Source organism: Oncorhynchus keta, chromosome 33, assembly GCF_023373465.1.
Source record: "Oncorhynchus keta strain PuntledgeMale-10-30-2019 chromosome 33, Oket_V2, whole genome shotgun sequence".
NCBI lineage: Eukaryota > Metazoa > Chordata > Actinopteri > Salmoniformes > Salmonidae > Oncorhynchus > Oncorhynchus keta.
This window is the reverse complement of record NC_068453.1, coordinates 18,122,837-18,141,903: the sequence shown is the minus strand read 5'-3', so window position 1 is coordinate 18,141,903 and position 19,067 is coordinate 18,122,837. Positions and strand designations below refer to the sequence as shown.

At 41.4% G+C, this 19,067-nt stretch overlaps 2 protein-coding genes and 1 pseudogene across 3 annotated transcripts; 1 reads left to right on the top strand and 2 right to left on the bottom strand.

Moving 5' to 3' along the window:
* The first annotated feature begins 4,713 nt into the window (after positions 1–4,713).
* LOC118366313 (RNA polymerase II-associated protein 3-like) lies at positions 4,714–10,118 on the top strand (annotated as a pseudogene).
* Positions 10,119–10,180: 62 nt separating this feature from the next.
* On the bottom strand, positions 10,181–14,342 carry LOC118366312 (hemicentin-1-like). The gene is made up of 9 exons (XM_035748885.2): positions 14,123–14,342; positions 13,763–13,816; positions 13,312–13,560; positions 12,876–13,142; positions 12,398–12,697; positions 11,944–12,213; positions 11,409–11,684; positions 11,013–11,261; positions 10,181–10,498 (listed from the first exon to the last, which is right to left on the bottom strand). Exons 1-9 carry the CDS (start codon positions 14,172–14,174, stop codon positions 10,476–10,478), a joined length of 1,740 nt encoding a protein of 579 aa, XP_035604778.1. The 5' UTR covers positions 14,175–14,342; the 3' UTR covers positions 10,181–10,475.
* Positions 14,343–15,409: 1,067 nt separating this feature from the next.
* LOC118366311 (uncharacterized) lies at positions 15,410–18,631 on the bottom strand. Of its 2 annotated transcripts, XM_035748884.1 has the most exons (6): positions 18,339–18,631; positions 18,018–18,056; positions 17,493–17,741; positions 17,022–17,276; positions 16,245–16,493; positions 15,410–15,754 (listed from the first exon to the last, which is right to left on the bottom strand). In XM_035748884.1, the coding sequence occupies exons 1-6, from the start codon at positions 18,391–18,393 to the stop codon at positions 15,660–15,662; spliced, it is 942 nt and encodes a 313-aa protein (XP_035604777.1). In that variant the 5' UTR covers positions 18,394–18,631; the 3' UTR covers positions 15,410–15,659. The 2 variants fall into 2 exon arrangements, with proteins under 2 accessions (XP_035604777.1, XP_052348277.1); XM_052492317.1 differs by lacking the exon at positions 18,339–18,631 and having other exon boundaries at positions 18,014–18,053.
* Between the last annotated feature and the right edge of the window lie 436 nt (positions 18,632–19,067).

The following is a 19,067-nucleotide window of genomic DNA, read 5'->3' as shown; positions in this document are numbered from 1 at the left end:
GGATCAATAGCTATTGACAAGAGAAAACAGAATATCCAGTATGAAACTAATTTTACCTTGTAAACGAGAGGTGAAAAATTCAATTAATGTCTGCAACAACATTGTTGCTAGCTAGATATAGAAAATAAATGTGCTTTTTCTAATATAATTACAAACTAGGTTTATTGCAACACAACTCCATGCATTGGCAAGTGACATTAACTGCGTGCACGTTCGGTACAGTGTTGCCAACTAACTTTCAGGGAAAGTTGCTAGAGGCAGGTCGATTTGTTGCTAAAAGTTGCTAAATGACGTTGGGATGTCATTGCGTGATAACGCCATGACGTAATAACGTAAAACTGCGTCGTTACACAGAATACACAATAACGTTACTCAAATTGACTGGCCATCTCGACGAAAAACATGATTTGACATTTGTTAGTTTAGATTTGTTTATTTGTTATCATATATTTTTATTTGTAAAAGTAATATAAACACAACACATTTTATATGATCACATTTTTATTTTTAAACACAACACATTGAATTATTGAACAATTGCACATTATTGAACAATTAAATTGTATTTATTTTATTTTTAACTAGTAAACCTACACATTCTGAACAATTAAAGTTTTAAGCAGTGTATTGGTAGTTAGTTAACATGTTACCTAACTGATCAACATTTATAGGTACAGGCTAATACCAAGCTATATATGTTGTCTCATTGAAGAAGCAACTTAACTCAAATGATGAGGTATGTGCTAGGCAACTCTCTCCAGCTCTCTCCAAGTTGTTGTGCTGCTTGGCTGGCGAGCTGCTCAATGGTCTCCAGATATTGCCACTGTTCTCACACACACTGCAGTACACACTACCACCATCAGTTATGTGTCTCCGTCAGTTCCAGAAAGTCCACTCCTTGCGTACGTACTGTAAATATGATGAATCATAGATTGGCAATCCTCTTCATCTTCACTGTCCACCTGCATTGTCATGGAGCTGGAACCAGCAGTAGAGGATGGAGTGGCCTTAAAGCTGTATGCTGCTGGGGTGCCAAACTGCTGCAGAACTTCACTTGGTAGTTTATGCTGGTAACAGGTATCACCAGCCAGCTTCAGTCCATACCGCACCAGGAGTATGGAGTTGAGAGTGTGAAGTGACATTCTATTTCTTAACTTTGACTTGACCACACTCATTTGGCTGAATAGCCGTTTAACCTCCGCATTTGAGTGTGGTAAGGAGAGGACAGTGAGTGCAGCTTTGCACAGTTCTTCAAATGGATTTGACCCGGAAGAGTCCGTGTAGTAATTTACTTCACTCCAAAACTGGACTGTATTTTCAGTTGAGTCCCACTGAAACAGAAGGATGTTTCTCCATTGGAAACAATTTGATCAATTGTTTGGGGCTGGTATCCCCGTAGCTCAGCTATTTTAATAATTTCAGTGGTGCCTTTATTGCGCTTTAGCGTTTCCTTAACACTGAACAAGGCCATGTTTCTCAAGACTTCTAGGTTGTCTGGGAGCCTTGCTTGTATCTCCTTACTTAAAGCAACAATGTAGTTGATGCACTGTCTCCAAATGACCTTTTTGTCCTCTGGCGCAAGACTGAGTTGGTACACCGTGCTCTCTAAAAGGTACCCAAGGTATGGTGATGGACTGAGATGTCCATCAATGGCATCCTTCAGGACATCCATTTTTGCCATAGGGTTAACTACTTTGTTGCAAATTGATGTTAAAAGGTGTACCAGATTGTCCAAAAGCTTGACAGAATCTGTTTGCTCACCCTCAAATGACGTCACTGCAACTTGTACGTCGGACATGATTGATTTCAACAATATCAGGTAGACATAGTTGGTCTTGTCCATGTACATGGCATGGAGCACATCAGCCATGTGGCAACGCTCACTGGCATTGGTCAACTCAAAGTGGAGTTTCAGTTCTTCCCACTGGCTCAATGTATGAGTTACGGCAGGCTCAATCGATAGCCAACGTGTGGCACACACTTTGGTGATCTGCAGGGGTTTCTGGCCACAATTAACGCCTCGCGCCGTTTTGTGGAAATCGAAAACCAGTGGTAGGTTTCCCTGATTAAGTACTCAACACTCCAAGGGATGGTTTCTTCGGATGCTTGCACAGACAGCCAATTGTGAAGACTGACACACACCACAGATGAGTACCAAATTGGTCAATGCACATTTTTCCTTTAAAATCTTGTGCACCCCGTTGTGTACCCCAGTCATCACGGACGCATTATCAGTGCCAATACCCTGAAGATTCTCTTTTTTAAGGTTACACTTCTCAAGAAACTCAACTATCGCCTTTGCTATTGATCTGGCATCGCCCCCCTCCAATTCAACCAGCCCGAGAAATGTGGACATCGGGATAAAGATGTCTGACAGTAGGAGTGGAGTTTTTGGAAAAAGGGGACCCGTGCCTTTTCGCTGATCCATTTGTGGTTTCAGGGTGGGTGAAAACAGCTGGGTGCTGTGGAATCTTTGAAGGTAACCAGACGTGGTCTTTGTTTGTTTCTGCTGGTCAGAGGGAGAAGGCGCTCCGCGTTAAAGGGAATGGGGCCAAGAAATGTAAGTTGTTTTGCTCTCAATAAATGGGTGCCATTGAAAGGAGTGATTACTGGAGTAGCAGTAAAAGGTTGACCAGCTGAAGTGTCATGTATTGTCATGTTATGTCTTGTTCCTGTTCTTTCTCTTCACTTCGTTTCCCCCTGCTGGTCGTATTAGGTTACCTTCTCTCCTTTTCCTTCCCCCAGCTGTTCCTCATCTCCTCTAACTACCTCGTTTACTCTCTCCCACCTGTTCCCTTTATTCCCTCTGATTAGGTCTCTATTTCTCTCTCTGTTTCTGCTTCTCTCTTTGTCAGATTCTCGTTTGCTTCACCCTTGTCCCGTCGTAATCTGCCTCTTCATCAGATGCTACGTGTGATCAGGTACCTCTGTCCTCTACAACCCGCGCCTACCCGGAGAGACCAGCAGTCTGTTGCCGCTAACCCTGCTATTCTCCTCTACTGCTAGAAGGGGACTCTCCTGTATTGATCAGAGGACTATATGATTTATTTTGTCGCCCTCTCTGCGGGTTGTCTATTTTGTCTATCGATACATCTGAAGAGGATATATGTATTCCCTGTGTTTGGACATTAAATGACTCTGTTTCTGTTAAACCGCTTTTGGGTCCTCACTCACCTGCATAACATGAAGGGGAAGATTCCCAATGTTTATGATGCTCGTCGTTTGGTGCGACAGACAGGGTTTCGTGAGTGACTCCCAAGGGACAATGGAACCTACCTAAGATGTCACCTATTGAACAACTCTGCCACGTAGACCAACCACTGTTCAAGACCATTTCCCGTGTTTACAATGCTCTTATGTCAGGACTAACACTGCCTGGGCTAGATAAACCCCGACTTAGATGGGAGAGAGATCTGGGTATTGATCTTGATGAGGATCTATGGAGTGATCTATGCAGGGATGGGGTTACATCCACATTGAACTCCAGATACAGACTGATCCAGTTTAATTTCCTCCATCAGCTCTATATCACCCCACCTAGACTGCACAGGTTCAACCCAGATATCTCCTCCCTATGTTTTAGATGTGGCTCAGATGAAGGAACATTCCTCCATTCCACTTGGCAGTGTTCAAAACTACACAGTTTCTGGCAGGGGGTATGCGATGCCATATCCTCAATTCACGGGGTTGCATTCCCTTTAGACCCGGAGGTCTGTCTACTGGGTAACTTTACTAACACCAATCTTAGGCAAAGCCATACTATAGAGCTAATAGAAATATTGCTAGCGATTGCCAAGAAATGTATTGCCTTGAAATGGAAATTGGATTCCTCCCTGCCAGTTGCAATGTGGCTTTCGGAAGTTAATAGTTGTATCCCTTTGGAGAAAATCACTTACTGCTTGAGGAATAAGTTAAAGACATTTTACAGAATTTGGCAAATGTTTATTGACTATATGGAGAATCTCCCCCCACATCTCATTGATTGAATCTATATATAATCCTCACATAATGTTTCACACGTAATGTTTATTATGTAGCCTACGGCAGGTGATCCAATGTCTCGTTATTTCTTTATTTTTTAAATATATTTAATTTTTTTAATTATTTTTTATTATTGTATGTTTGTTTATATAACTATAATTTATTTTTGTTACGTTCGTCTGTCACTGTCACTTTGTCCTATCGTTGTCTAATATCTTTTCACTTTTGTTTTGAATGTTCGTAATTGGAAAATGCAAAATAATATATATATATATATAAAAAAAAAAATAGAAGCGTCATTGTCGGTTCTTTTGAGGTCTGATTTTGAGTCTGCCCGACAGTGATGTTAGGGTATATACGTTATCCTGTACTGGCTTTTGTGCCAAATGCATTATGTTACAGATGAGTCAAAGGAATGTGTAGCATTGGGGAAAGTAGTGGTATGTGTTAATTGTAGGGGTGCCCATGGGGCTGTGTCTCAGAAGTGACCTGTGGAAAAGTTGTCATATGCTGAGGCAGTAAAGAAAGTAGAGGAAGATGGGTCAAGGGGGACAGATCCTGAGAGAAGTGGTGTGAGTAGTAGATAGTAATAGATAGTAGTAGGATAGGCCAACAAGTTACACATTTTTCAGTACGATTTAGATCTTTAGCATTTATAGCAATGGTTATCAACTGTACTGCAGGGATGGAACGTAAAGTCGCAGAAGATGTAGGTTGTGGTGGCAGTTGCTGAGGTATTTGGGTGTGCGAGACTTGACATCAGGCGAGTTACGGGGTGTGTTAAGTGGTGTCCAATCCTTTCAGGTTGTTGGCCTGAGGAAGAACTAAATAAATTTAAATACTGGAGTAGCGTGGTTTTACTTTTTTGTGAGTGTTTGTTAATTTTTTAATAAGCAAAGTATAGGGGAGTATTCCAGTCTAGTAGGTGGCAGTAATGCAAAATGTATTGGTTGCCAACCGCAGTTAAACCCCATCGAAGAAGAGGACATGCTGTCATGGCGCCGAACACAAACACAAAACGACAGTATGGTGATAGTTTGTAGCGAACGTTAAATGCTAGTAAGCCTCGTTTAAACTTAAAGTGATAAATTACAATCAATTTGGGACGCAAGGAACAGGTACTCAAATATTATAATGTAATCAGCTCTTATATCCAGGTCGAAACTCGTTAAAAGCGTTGCGTTCGCTTAGGCAACTAGCTACCAGCTATAAATGGCTGCTTTTGCGAGACAGCCGTGACTATCTAATGTCTCAACTGTAGCTAGCTCCTTGGTGTTATAGTAGTTACTCAACAGTAGCGTGATGTTACTAGCTCCACAGTTTGAGTAAGGTCAATAAAGATAGTGTTTTATTGTTTCTGTCCCCGTTGACTTGATGTAGCTCGCTTACTAACATATTAAATGAAAGTGATCCTATCTCCTGTTTTGTCAACCTAGTATATTCAATGTATTTGACAGGTAGGCATGTCTGAAAACAAAGCCATTGAACTCCAACTGCGAATGCGACAAAATGCAGAGGACCTGCATAACTTCATGAAAGATCTTGACAGCTGGGAAACTGACATAAAGAGGAAGGATGGGCAAATAAGAACTGGGAGCTTTAGCGAGTCTCAAGTATGTAACACAAAATGTGTATGTTTTATATTTGCCGTTGAGATTGTGCTATGTTAGAAAGATCCTGACCTATGTATTCCTGCCTTAGAAAAGCCTCCCACCAGTGTGAAACAAGGACTACAAAAAGAAGAGGGAGAAAAAGAAGGCATCAGACAACAATGCAAAGACTGAACCAAAACAAGCACCCAGGATAAAGTCTTATGACTATCAGTTATGGGACAAATTTGATGTGGTAATGGATTAGGTGGATCTTGCCTGTTTCTCCTTTGATTTCAATAGTGAGTTTAAACTAAGTATATGGTTTTAAACTGAATGGCAGCAGTACACCATGCTAAACGTACTGCTTGCTGTTACACTAAACATTTCTTGGGGTGTTTTTTTTGTCTTCTGGTAGGACAAGGTATTGGAGTCCATGGATAAAGAGGACAGTGCTGCTGAGTCCAATGACTCTTGAGTCTGAGGATTCTGGGGTTCCTGCAACTGACCAAGACAAGGTGCTTGCTGAGAAGGAGAAAGTACGACTTCACACTCATAGTATTGTAGTCAGACTCAGCCACAGCAAACCTGACACATACAGAAATATGATTTCTCATGTAAATGTTGTCATTTTAAAATATGACTTATTTTTATGATGACACAATGACCACCATTGAAGGTCAATTCAAGGAACAGACTTGCAAACTGGGCATTTGTTTGCAGTATGCTGTGATTTAGATGTCTGTAGGACTAGAAAATTGCCTCTGAAATCCTAGACAATTACCCATACAGTATACTGCCATCGGGGCCTCTAGCAACTATCACCAGTCATTGATGGTAGTAGTCAATAATAGTCAGTCGGTAGTCAGTAAATGTTACTACTTTATTGTATGTATAGATTGCAAAATCTTATATTTGCTGTACTGAGTTTGGCAATTATTTTTCAGGGCAATCAGCTGTTCAAAGAAGGGAAGTATGAGGATGCCATTGAGTGTTACACCAGAGGCATGGGCGCAGACCCTTATAACCCCGTTCTGCCTACAAACCGAGCTGCCTGCATATATATATATATATAACATTTTAAATGACAACATTAATGTGAGAATTCATATTTCTGTCTGTCAGGTTTGCTGTTGCCGAGTCTGACTGCAACTTGTCCATCGCTTTGGACAGTAACTACTTCAAAGCATTTGCACGAAGAGGAGCATCTCGATTCGCCCTGCAACATTATGAATCTGCCCTAGAAGGTGAGGAGTAATAGTAACACAACAAAACATGTTTTCAAATGGGTAGAATGCCAGCAGAGATTTATAGTTTTTATATGCTCTATTATCTTAGAATAGGTCACTTAAACTATTTCTGCTTCCTTCCTCTACATAACTAGATTATGTAATGGTTCTTAAGCTGGATCCTGGAAACCTGGAGACACAGAAGGAAGTAATGCAATGCAAAGAGGTGAGACATTATCTGGTGTTGGATCTATTACTGTACCTCTGTATCCCTCTCCCTGATCCACTCTAACCTCTCCTCTATCGGTAGGTCATTGCTAAACTGGGTGGAAAGGCAGAAAGCCCAGAGGCTGCAGTGGTGATGCCACCTGTGGTGGACGTCAAGCAACAGCAGCTCATGGAGGAACAGCAGAGGAGACAGGAGGCGGTGGTGCAGAAAGACAGGGTAGAGCAACCAGCTACACTTATCTTTTTCTTTTAGAGTAGGCCCGCTACATATTGGGTACCAGTTACCCAGTGACTCTGAGACACTGCAGTGCTGAAGACATACCACAGGTGTACTACAGCATGCTATTTGCCTGTTTTTAAGTGCATTACTTTCTAAATCGTTACCACGACACTAAACCTTGACTCTTTCAGGGGAATGCATACTTCAAAGAGGGGAAGTATGAGGCTGCAGGGCATGGAAGCGGACAGCACCAACGTCCTCCTGCCTGCCAACCGGGCCATGGCTTACTTAAAGCTGCAGAGGTAAGCAGCAGGGAAGGCAGGATAAGAGAGTATTGGTTAAGTGTAAATTCTGTCAAAGCTGTGCATTGATTAAGCTTAATTCTCTCCTTAGATATAAAGAGGCTGAGGAGGACTGTAGTAAAGCAATAGCCCTGGATGGCACCTATTCAAAGGCCTTTGCCCGCAGAGGGACAGCCAGGGCTGCTCTGGGACTGCTCAAACAAGCTAAAGAAGGTACAGTAGACACAGCCTATCTTATTAGTAGGCAACCATTTAGTATAGGTTAGGCATGTTTCTATGTAAACTACCTTGAGCAGGTTGAAGTCTTTGTGTGAATGGTAGCAGTAGTCATGGAACTGTTTATTATGTCATGTTTTATTATTTTTATTATAGATTTTGAGGAGGTCCTGAAGCTAGAACCAGGAAACAAGCAGGCATTTTGTGAGATGAAGAAGATTGCAATTGTACGTATGTGGTTCCATGCTCACTATGGTTTTTGTGTTAATGTTCTTACACCTGTTGTCTTTGTTGACAAATCATTGACATAGCCTCTCTCTGCTCTTAGGACATGGACACCAGTGGTCTGCTGGCAACAGAAGAGCATGCACATCGGAGAACAGTACAGCCAATTAACAAACCACCTGACCTGCAGTCAACCGTGAGTCACTCAGATAAAACAGGAAAGTTTGACACTGTTAGGCTGTTTCTAAACTTGGCTTGAAAGATTGACACACGACAATGTTCCTATTGGATTTCCTTATCCCAGAAGCCATTGAGTAGAGTGGACATTGAAGAGGTTTGTGGAAAGATCCTGGTCCAGGAGGAGTCCTCGGCTGTGTTGACTTCAACCACAGTCCCCCGTGTTAGGCACCAGAAGACCACCTCCATTGCAGACACTGTGAGAGAGGGTCAGGCCTCACCCCCCTCTACCTCCCCCAGTGCTAAGATCCCCGAAGATTGAAGAAACATCAAACCTCCCCTCACATTCCCCTGTCAAGTAAGAGATATTGTTTCATTGCCGAACTGCTTGAGGATTCTGTTAATGCATGTTTTTAGTTCGTTTTGAATAGAACATTTGTCAATAGTTAGACTTTTGACAATAACACCACTGATGAGGCTGTTTTCTTATTTCAGAGGGCCTGTAGGGTATGCTGTGAGAGCACAGACACAGCAGCACAGGGAGGCAACTGTCAGTGAACCAACAGAACCGCCTGCTACACCATCAACTGAGCTCGTACCTCCTGCCCCCACCAACAGCTTCCAGCTAGAGGCAGACCTAAGGAAGATTGGAAATGGCCCTGAAGTCATCTACAAGTATTTGAAGGTGGGTGGAATTCAAATATGATGAAAAACACAATATTACACATCCAAATGAATAGACTTTTCAAATGTCATATGTGCAAATAGTTCAAGTTCAAAGGGGAAAATAAATAAACAATATGGGTTATTAATGTCCTTTTTTAAATTTAACATTTTAGTTATAGCCTATACAAAATGGTTGCTAATGATGTGACCTACAAATAGGCTATATCTTATCTTGGATGCCTGTCTTGTTGTGATCATCTATTCTTCAGCAGAGACCTCATCTCTTGTTTGGGGTTCTATTTGTACACTAACAAATCACCATACAATGAGATTTGTCTTTTCTGCTGAGAAAAACATGTAGATGCCACCAAGGACTGATGTTTGTGTTGTTTTAGCAAATCCAGCCTCAGGCTTATGCAAAGATCTTCCAGAGCTCTCTTGAACCAGACATGCTCAATCAGATTCTAAGGACGTTACAAAGCTTCTACATCAAGTAAGTACTGTACAAATACCATGCCATTATGAATGTTATGGCTCTTACAGGAAATGTGACTGTCACATTGTCCTTATCAAATGAAGGAAGGAAGAGCCACCTGTCATACTGGAGATCCTCAGGAATCTGGCCGGTGTGAGGCGGTTCGATATGGCTGTCATGTTCATGTCCAACCCTGAGAAGAAAGGTACCGATTTGGTTGTTGACCTGGCCCAGTTTGTGATACATTATTTAACCCCAATGCAAAATTATTATGACATGATAACGGCAAACTTTAAAAACATTTTTTTAGTTCTACAAGAATTGTTTAACTTTCTTCGTCAAGCTGGACTTGAGGACGCTTCAGTAGGAGCCCTGCAAAAGAAGTATGGAGTGTGACGTGAGTGCAGAACCCTAAATATGGACATCGCCACGGAGAGCAAAATTGTTTTTTACTTCAGCAAGCAATCGCTTGAAGGAGTTTTTCAATGCTCTCGTTCGTCCATGTTACTAATCCAAACATTGCTGTATGTACGCAACAATGTATCACTTAATTTCGGCTGCCATGTTGGAAGGTCTGTAACATTTGATGTAATACTGTTTTATTTTGTATTTTTTTCCCTATGGCTCAACATGTATAAGTTTCATCCTTATGAGAACAGTAGTTACTCTGCATGGCCAAAACAAGAATGTTCTATCTGACTGCGGCCCAACAGAACCATATGGGGAATAGTTCAAATATGCATCTGTTACTCTTAGAAAGCAATGAGAACTGAAATATGAATAAAGACAAAACATTTGTGTTATTTTCAATTCTCCTTTCCAGGACTGTACATCTCCAAGACATTAATTGCAGTGAATGAGTGAATACCTAATAAATTGACAACCTTTATTGATGTTCACTAAAAGTGCAGATATGGAGAAGATACTTTTCAGCAAATTGCATTTTCTCATGTTAACTGTAAAATATAGGTTTTTGGTGTCATCTACACATGGACTAAGAAATTGGCAAAGTATACATAATATGTGGAAAATAAACAAATTACAGGAAGTCTGTCAAACTGCATTAACAAAGCACACATTTTCCAGACAGCAGTACAATATAATAAAGACACTTAGATTGCATTGTTGCCCCACCGCCATTGAATGGAATTCTTGTCTTGACTGTTCTCAACATCCACACCAGTGAGAATCTTTGGGAATAAGGGGAGAAATGTTAATAGCTGACTGAACTTTGTGGCATGTCTACTACACATGTAGGGCTTGCACAATAATTGTATTAGCGTGTAACTGACAATTATGGAGAATAACTGAACTATAAGCAAAGTGTCAGTTGTCTTACTACCTATATTTTAGCACAGGGGATTCAACTTTTTACTCTAACAGTTTACCCAAAAGCAGTTTTTCATGAACTCGGTGAAGTTGGTGATCATTTTACGAGCACGACGGAACGATCGAGAGAAGCTTCATTTTCAAAAGTTCCAAGCGGTCAACTTTATTGAGATGTGTGTTTCACCCAAGCTGTGTTGTATTCACTAAGTTTGGTGTAGCTAATTTTCAAATGTGCATAATACATTTCAAGCTCATACTAAAATTTGCGGTTGCATGATAATTATTACCGAAGATGCCGTCACCAGTTGAATGGAGTAGTAGGAAGTGTTATAAGACCAACAATTAAATTGATGGATCATAGTAGTTTGACCATACCTGTGACACTGAGTGTCTCATTGGCTGTTGCTGTCTTCCCGGTGATCGTGTTGTGTGCCTCGCAGCTGAAAGACTCCGTGGCCACGTAACGGTTGACGGTTATATCAACCACACTACCGTGCATGGTCCGACCATACACACTCCAGGTGTAGCTGCAAGAGGGAGAGCACTGGGCAATACACTTGAAGCTGGCCTTGACCCCTACCTCTAGGGCACCTGGTCCTGAGATGGTCACATTAGATGGTCCATCTGAAAGAAAGGTCAACATTAGACCTAGAATGGCTTGTTCGTTCTGAACTACCTCTTTTTATGCTTCATATGACAGTGACAAGACCACTCAGTTTCAAGGTCTGCATAGAAATATGTTTTGACAAATACAATCTAACTGCTGCTCACCAAGTAACACAACTGAGGTATTGGCAGTGCTGTTGTCATTGGTCACTGAGTTGTAAGCCACACAGCTGAGGGGTCCTCCGTCCATGGTTGTCTCAGGTGTGAGGGACAAGGAGGCGTTCATCTCTGCCAGCCTCCCCTTGTATATCCAGGTGTAGGTACAGGTGGGGTAGCACAGGGCCGAACACTGAAGGGCTGTCTTTGATCCAGGCAGGAGATACAGGACTTTACCTACTGAGCCTTTGCCAGATTGGATGATAACAGCTTGAAGTGGTCCATCTGGAAAATGTCATGAAATATCTTTATGATTAGCTTGTAAACATATATATATATAAATATAGACAGACAGACAGACAGACACACACACACATAGGGGTGGCAAGTAGCCTAAGGGTTCTGTTGATGTGCCTTTGAGCAAGGCACTTAACCCCTAATTGCCCCTGTAAATAACTGCATCTCTTTTATGATCTTTCTTGAAATACTGGTGTATGGTGAGCAAAAATGGCTGTATAAATAGAATTTATCTCTGCATACTCACAATTTACATTCAGTTGGTACCCAACCCCTTTGATGGGTGCTCCCCCCTGAGAAACAATGCATTGGTACAGCCCACCATCCGACTGGCGCAGAGGACTAAAAGACATAGTGATATTGTTGGGGGAGAGACTGACCCTGCCAGACACAGCTACAGGGAGGCCATTTTTTAACCACAAAATGGAGGCTGGATTCTGAGAGCCCACACACTGCAGTGAGAAGGGCTGGTGTGCCAAGGGCTTGTCCTGGGACACCGGCTGTACAGAGATAGGATCTGGAAGACGGGAGTGGAAAAGAGGTGAAGAGGACAGAAAGAACGAGTAACATTTTATTTTCAGAGAGATACCAAGATAAATACTTTGAGTTGGCTTTTACAAAATGGTGGACTGTCACCTCCAAACATCCGATTCTAAATATTGACTTGTGACAAATCTTTTGTCATAAAAATTCTGACTTACCAGTGACGCTCAGGATCTTGGTGCTAACAGCAATGACCCCTGAGGCAACATTCTTGGCCTCACAACTCAGTGACTCATTGTGCCTGTAATCATCAACAGTAACCACCAGTTTACTGCCAACCATGGGCTTATCGCCCTTATGGAAGATTGGCAACTGGATCTCGTCACCATTGAAGATCTTTCCATTGAATGTCCAGGTAAAGTTACAGGAGGGCGTGCAGTCAACAAAGCACACAAAGTTGTAAGTGTCTCCTACTGTCACTGAGCTGGCACCCGTGATCAAAATGGTCCCCGGGCCACCTGGGAAGAGGTGGAAGTAAACACTTGATTATGTGTTTAATTGATTATAAACTCTTAGAAGTTTCTAAAAATGCAGTGTACACGGAATATATGATTAACATAATATAGTAATAATTATCCAATGTGACTTCAATAGACCACTCCAAAGTTGAAAGAAAAGGACAAAAATTCCACTCACGGGCCACGTAAGGTGTGACATAGGTTGAGATGTAGAGGAGTGAGACAGTGTCCTGAGCCTCACAGATCAATTCCTCTGCAATCTCCCAGGGGTTAGGTGTGACAGAGATGGTTTGACCATATTTGGTGGTCACTGTGCTTTGTGCTTCAGAACTAATTGTCCAGGTGTAGGAGCAGGACGGGTAGCAATCAGCAGAGCAGGAAAAGTTGGACGTCACTCCACTGGACAGTATATCAGGACCTGTGATCTTTATATTGGACGGTCCAGCTAGAAAATAAATAATTGTCGTATAATAATTGTCGGTTGAATTAGGTTGGAGAGTGTAGAACAGAGCTCCACAACCTTTGGATATGCAGTACAGAGACACAAAAGCATAACATCTGTTGGCATAGTATGATTTCTAAATATTGGTTTAGATTGATAAAAAGTAGCCTACACGTCACGTTGACTGTTTTGCTGACTGTCACCGACTTTCCAGTGGTGGGATTTGTAGCCATACAGATCAGGACCTGTGGTGGAACCTGCTCCTTCAGCTGGAGGTTGAGCTGTGGGCCCTGGGTGGTGAGCCCTCCTCTGGTCCAGGTGAAGGTGCAAGTTGGGAAGCAATTGGCTGAACACTGGAAGCCATAGGGAACCTCCACCGTCACTGTGTTCACCCCACTGATCTCCACAAAGGACGGCCCATCTGACAGAACAGAAAAAAAGCCCCTGAGTCATAAACATAATGGTAAAAAATTAGGACGAAGTGGATTGACATGTTTTATTGTTCACCATAATGTTATAATGTTAGTGTAAGGATAAACAATGGATGATTAATGCATATAGCCTTTTGGCATACATTTATTTGATATACTTAGAAATGATGCCAGAAACCTAATGTATCTTACATGGTGTGGTTTCCTCCGATGTCCTGCCCTGCTCTCTCTCACTGGCAAGTGTTCCTACAGAAACACGGAAAGATAAAGAATCCCATGCCATCACAATGGTTCACTATACATGAACTATCTTATAAAGCATTAATAACACATGCGTATGGCCTAGGCCCTAGATACACATGACATGCAGGCACTTCTCTGTTTAAAACATTTGGATTTTCATGACAAAACTATTTCTTATTCTCTACTTTGACAATTCAGAAAAATGCAGATTTTTTTTCCCATTACAAATTTGCATGGGAAAATGTAATTCCTGACTTGAAGTAGATTTGACCTCAACACTAACATATTCAGTTGAATGTGGTATTTTACCTGCCAGGCAGGTGAGCAGCAGAGGCAGACGAAATGTGCAGAGGAGTACCATGGTTCTGCTGCCGTGATCCGGGCGACAAAGTGGCTGAAATGTCCACTCAAGAGCTGTTCTCCCCTTATACCTCCGGAAAAAAACTGTCTGACAATCTTATCAGGAACCAATTCAAAAACAAGACATTATCCAACAGTGCCGGCAAAGCGCCGCTAGTCTTTGGACCTTTATGTGGGTAATCAGCTCCACGGCAATTGTGTTCTGGTTAGGGCGTGCGTGCTAGTTCCTTGTGTTCGTAGGCGTTGATCTACTGCGACGGAGCCTTTTGATACTGTCAAGTGACATGACTCTGAGCGAGGGAGCATTCACTTTGTTTGCTTCTCGTCCATTCAGACAGGTGACGGTTACAGACGAAAGAAAGTGTGCAAATATGTTTTAATCTGTTTATCCTATTATGTAGAATAGCTCTGATGTAGATACAGTGGTTGTTGGTATAATATTTATATTAGTAAAGGACACTTATTATTTTTCCATTTAAAATGCATTAATTAACTTAACCAATTGAACTATAATTCAAAATGACAAAAGGGTTATGCATGGAAAAGCTTGAAAAGATAGAGAGGGTGTGTGTGTAGGTGATACCATTGCCTCTCTGGAACATTGATTGTTCTTATGTACCATAAAATAAACTCCTGATATATAATCAGTGATTATCAAAAGCGGACTAATCGCACACTGTGATCAAGTGTGTTTCATATTTATGCATGTTTATTACATTCCAGATCTAAATGTACATGTCGATGCAGGGTGGGCCCCTCATCTGTTGTGAAGTTAATGCTAATCATCAGTCAGACAATATGTGAAAATAGCACTTCAAATGACAATACCAAACTATTTCACATTTCAAATATTTAATTCAGTATGATGGCAATTGATTGAGATAATTGTTTCCGAACTTATTTGAGAAAACACAAAACATTTCAAAAACAGTTTGTCATGTATTTTATTGCAGTTATGCAGTTTCTAGACAAATATTGGGAGTGTAAATTATTTGAGCAAACAAAATCTATATTGCATATTTTTTCCCCCCAAAGGCACAGACTTTGAAGTAATGTATTTTAATTGGCGTGTTAAGCTGGACCTGACTTGTCTTGAGCCTGTCCAACATCAGCACGCCATTTAAAATACATCACTTCAAAGTCTGTGCCTTCCATGAAGATGGCATGCTTGCAGGTTTCAACTCCATCTCAAGTCTGGAAAAAAGTTACACATTGCAAAAAAGACATGCTACTAAATTAATGTAAATTTGTCTTTATTAAATATTTATTCCAAATAGGGTATACACGTGATGATGCTTGCACACACGTAGTGCTTTAATATTGAAAGATTCAGCCAAGCCTTTCCACTCCACTTATCATCAGCAAATATGCTTAACATCCTGATATGGAAGGCACTGTTTGTAATAATGCTGACATGTTTTCAAATGATTCAGATGTGCGTGTGGAGAACAGTTTACTTCCTTGTACAAAATGGCCCTCTCCTGGATTACGGTGATATTACAGTGTAGAGTGAGAGTGTAAAGGCAAACAGAAGTAGGTCTATAGTCTGTTTAGCCTGTGTGGCCATGGATTTTCCATCATCTGTAACACACAACAACAACAAAAACATTACAAAAGGAACACCAAAAAGCCAACTGATATTTACTCCTGAGGTGCTGACCTGCTACACCCTCTACGACCACTGGGATTATTATTTGAACCTGCTGGTCATCTATGAATGTTGGAACATCTTGAAGAATAATCTGGCCTTAATGGCCATGTACACTTATAATCTCCACCTGGCAAAGCTAAAAGAGGACTTGCCACCCCTCAGAGCCTGGTTCCTCCCTAGGCTTCTTCCTACAGTAGGGTTCCTGCCTTTCTAGGGAGTTTTTCCTAGCCACCATGCTTCTACATCTGCATTGCTTGCTGTTTGGAGTTTTAGGTTGGGTTTCTGTATAAGCACTTTGTGGTATCTGCTTGATGTAAAAAGGGATTTATAAATACATTAGATTTGGATTTGATTTGTCTGACATATTTTTTTTATGACTGTAGTTATTCAAATGTAATAAGCATGAGATTTCTGCTGTACCTCCCACCCGTACGGTCTTGGTTGCCAAGTCAAAATTCATTGAGACCGTATTCTGAGCGTAGCACTTAATCTTCTCTGACTTTACATGTCGCTCGACCGTCATCTCCATCTCACTGCCATAAACAGTGTGACCATCAACGATCCACCAGTAGTCACAAGCGGGAGTGCATTTGGCAGTGCACCGAAACTTGGACTTGAAGCCAACTGCAACAGAGTCTGGGCCGATGACGTGGACCTCTGATGGACCAGCTGATAGGAGACAAAAAGTAAAGGAAGAAGCTGGTTCAAGTATCACTTCAACCAAAACCCCAAAATCACTCTTTAATCATCAAATGTAGAATGTATACTGGATAAGGGAAGTGTGTTAATTGATAGATCAAGCTATTGAAAAGGCCCTGGGCCCAAGCCTGAATGGGGTCTGAGAGGCCCCAAAAAATATCCAATCAGGGGGCCTATAACAAAACAAAGCCCCGGGGCCTATGATTTCCTAATCCGGCAGGGGCGGCAGGGTAGCCTAGTGGTTAGAGCGTTGGACCAGTAACCGGAAGGTTCAAACCCCCGAGCTGACAAGGTACAAATCTGTCGTTCTGCCCCTGAACAGGCAGTTAACCCACTGTTCCCAGGCCGTCATTGAAAATAAGAATTTGTTCTTAACTGACTTGCCTGGTTAAATAAAGGTAAAATAAAAATAAATAAAATATGAACAATTGCATTACACTAATGACAATAAATAATCTACAATTGTTAGAGGAAGCTCTACATCTCCCAATAACCTACATGTTACAGGTATTGTCCTGGTGGCCATGGCATAGAGCCCAGACACACTGTTGATAGCCTTGCAGTTCAGGGTAACAGAGGTGGCCAACTCTTCGGGAGTTACGGTAATCTCGTTCCCCTGCCCCCCGAGCCATCGGCCCTTTATCCCCCAAGTGTAGTTGCAGGAGGGACGACAGTCGGCGTTACACTTGAAGCTTTGTGGGGCCCCTGGTGTCATCAAGTCAGGGCTTGTGATCAATACATTGCTTGGTCCAGCTACAAGGAGGAACACACACATTTAGATAATAGTCTAGATCCTATGACCAATGTGAAAAACATAAGCAAAATCATTCAATCTAACACTAATCCAGTAAGTAAATTTACGTCAGTAAATTAAAACACATTGAATTATCCCTCCATTCCTAATATCATAAAGACCATCACCTCTAATTTCAAGTGAAGTGTCATAAAAACAACAAACCACCCACGCACCTAAAACCTGCAGCATCTTTGTTACTGTAGAGGACCTCCCAGAGTCATCATTCCTTGCAGTGCATGTGAGGTTTAGGGACTCCTCCCATTGGCGAGCTGTGAAGAACACTTCGTTCCCCTGCCCAATCTGCCCGTCGATACTCATTCTGTAGCTACAGGAAGGAGAGCACTGGGCGGAACAGTCAAAACTGCATGGCACGCCCACAGTCACAAAGTCAGGTCCCAAAATAGTTAGTTCCAAGGGACCATCTGAAAATTACAGTGCACAATCAGGCAATGTTGGCCTACCGGATTTTTGGCACACAGGGTGTAAATATACATGTAATAGGGATAAATTGCTACAATAATAATAAAATTAAAAGTCATGGCATTTCCAATTGACCCCTAATTTCTGTACAGTAGTTATCTGCTAGCTGTTAGCACTACTGCCCAACCACAGGTACAATCCAGAGGACCCAACACTCCAATGATGTTGCCATACTATAATACGTTGACTAGTTTGTCATGTGTCTGTGTGTTACCTACTGGGACTGTCCTTCCCTCCATCAGTGGTCACAGCTGATCCTGGAAGTTCATAAAAACAGCCTCACAGTCATCAAGACGTTATAATGTATATGTAACACGAAAACTATCATTATGCTTAGACCCAAATATGTTAGCCTATTGTCCAAACAAAAGTTTAACCTTAGCAGACACTGAACATATGCATGGTTATAGAGCTTAGCAGAATGTTTCCAGAACATACAGACTTACTGACTGATGTCGAACCGCGTTCGGCATCCTTAAAAATAGATTTTGACAAAATATTATGTCAAAAATAATGTTGTTTTTTCCATATCCTATTACCTGCAAGGTACACAAACAGCAGAAGCAGATTGAGCAGGGTGTGTGTATCCTTCATTGTCTTGCAGCGATGGAGTGAGGTGAATGGATACCAGGAATATGGGACTGTTACAGAGTCAAGCAGTAGAGTGAGAAGGTAAACAAACACACCTTATCAGAAAGAACAGACTGAGAGCGAACCTGCCCTGCCCATTCAAACCTGCCTATTAAAAATACATTATTTCTGTAGTGACCATTAAATAGGGCAACACAGAACTGGCAACTTTTACTATGAACTAACATGTAGAGGGCAATGTACTGAGGTATAAAATAAGTGGTCTCCAACTCTCCATCCCAAGTCAATTAATTTACTATTTTTAATAGACAGAATCAATTGGAGGGAAAGATATGAGACCATATGTGTAATACATGAGTGTATGACGAATTTAGGAGTGTCGAGAACGTGGTTTCAGTGCATGGCTTGTACCAGAATCTCTTATCAAAAGTACAAAAAGTTCTGAATGAAACAGACTTTGACTTTAGCTTTAGTTGTGTCAACAGTGTCAGAAACTCTGGTTTGAACCTCAATATCAATACCTCAAACAGAATAAAAACAAACACAGTAACTACAAAGTATTACTCTTAAAAAGTGTATTTTTTGCTGATACAGATATTTGCAAATGCAGAAGTGAACATTTTTATATACTGTGTGGGTAAAATGTATGTCATATGCTGTAAAATTATCTAAATTCC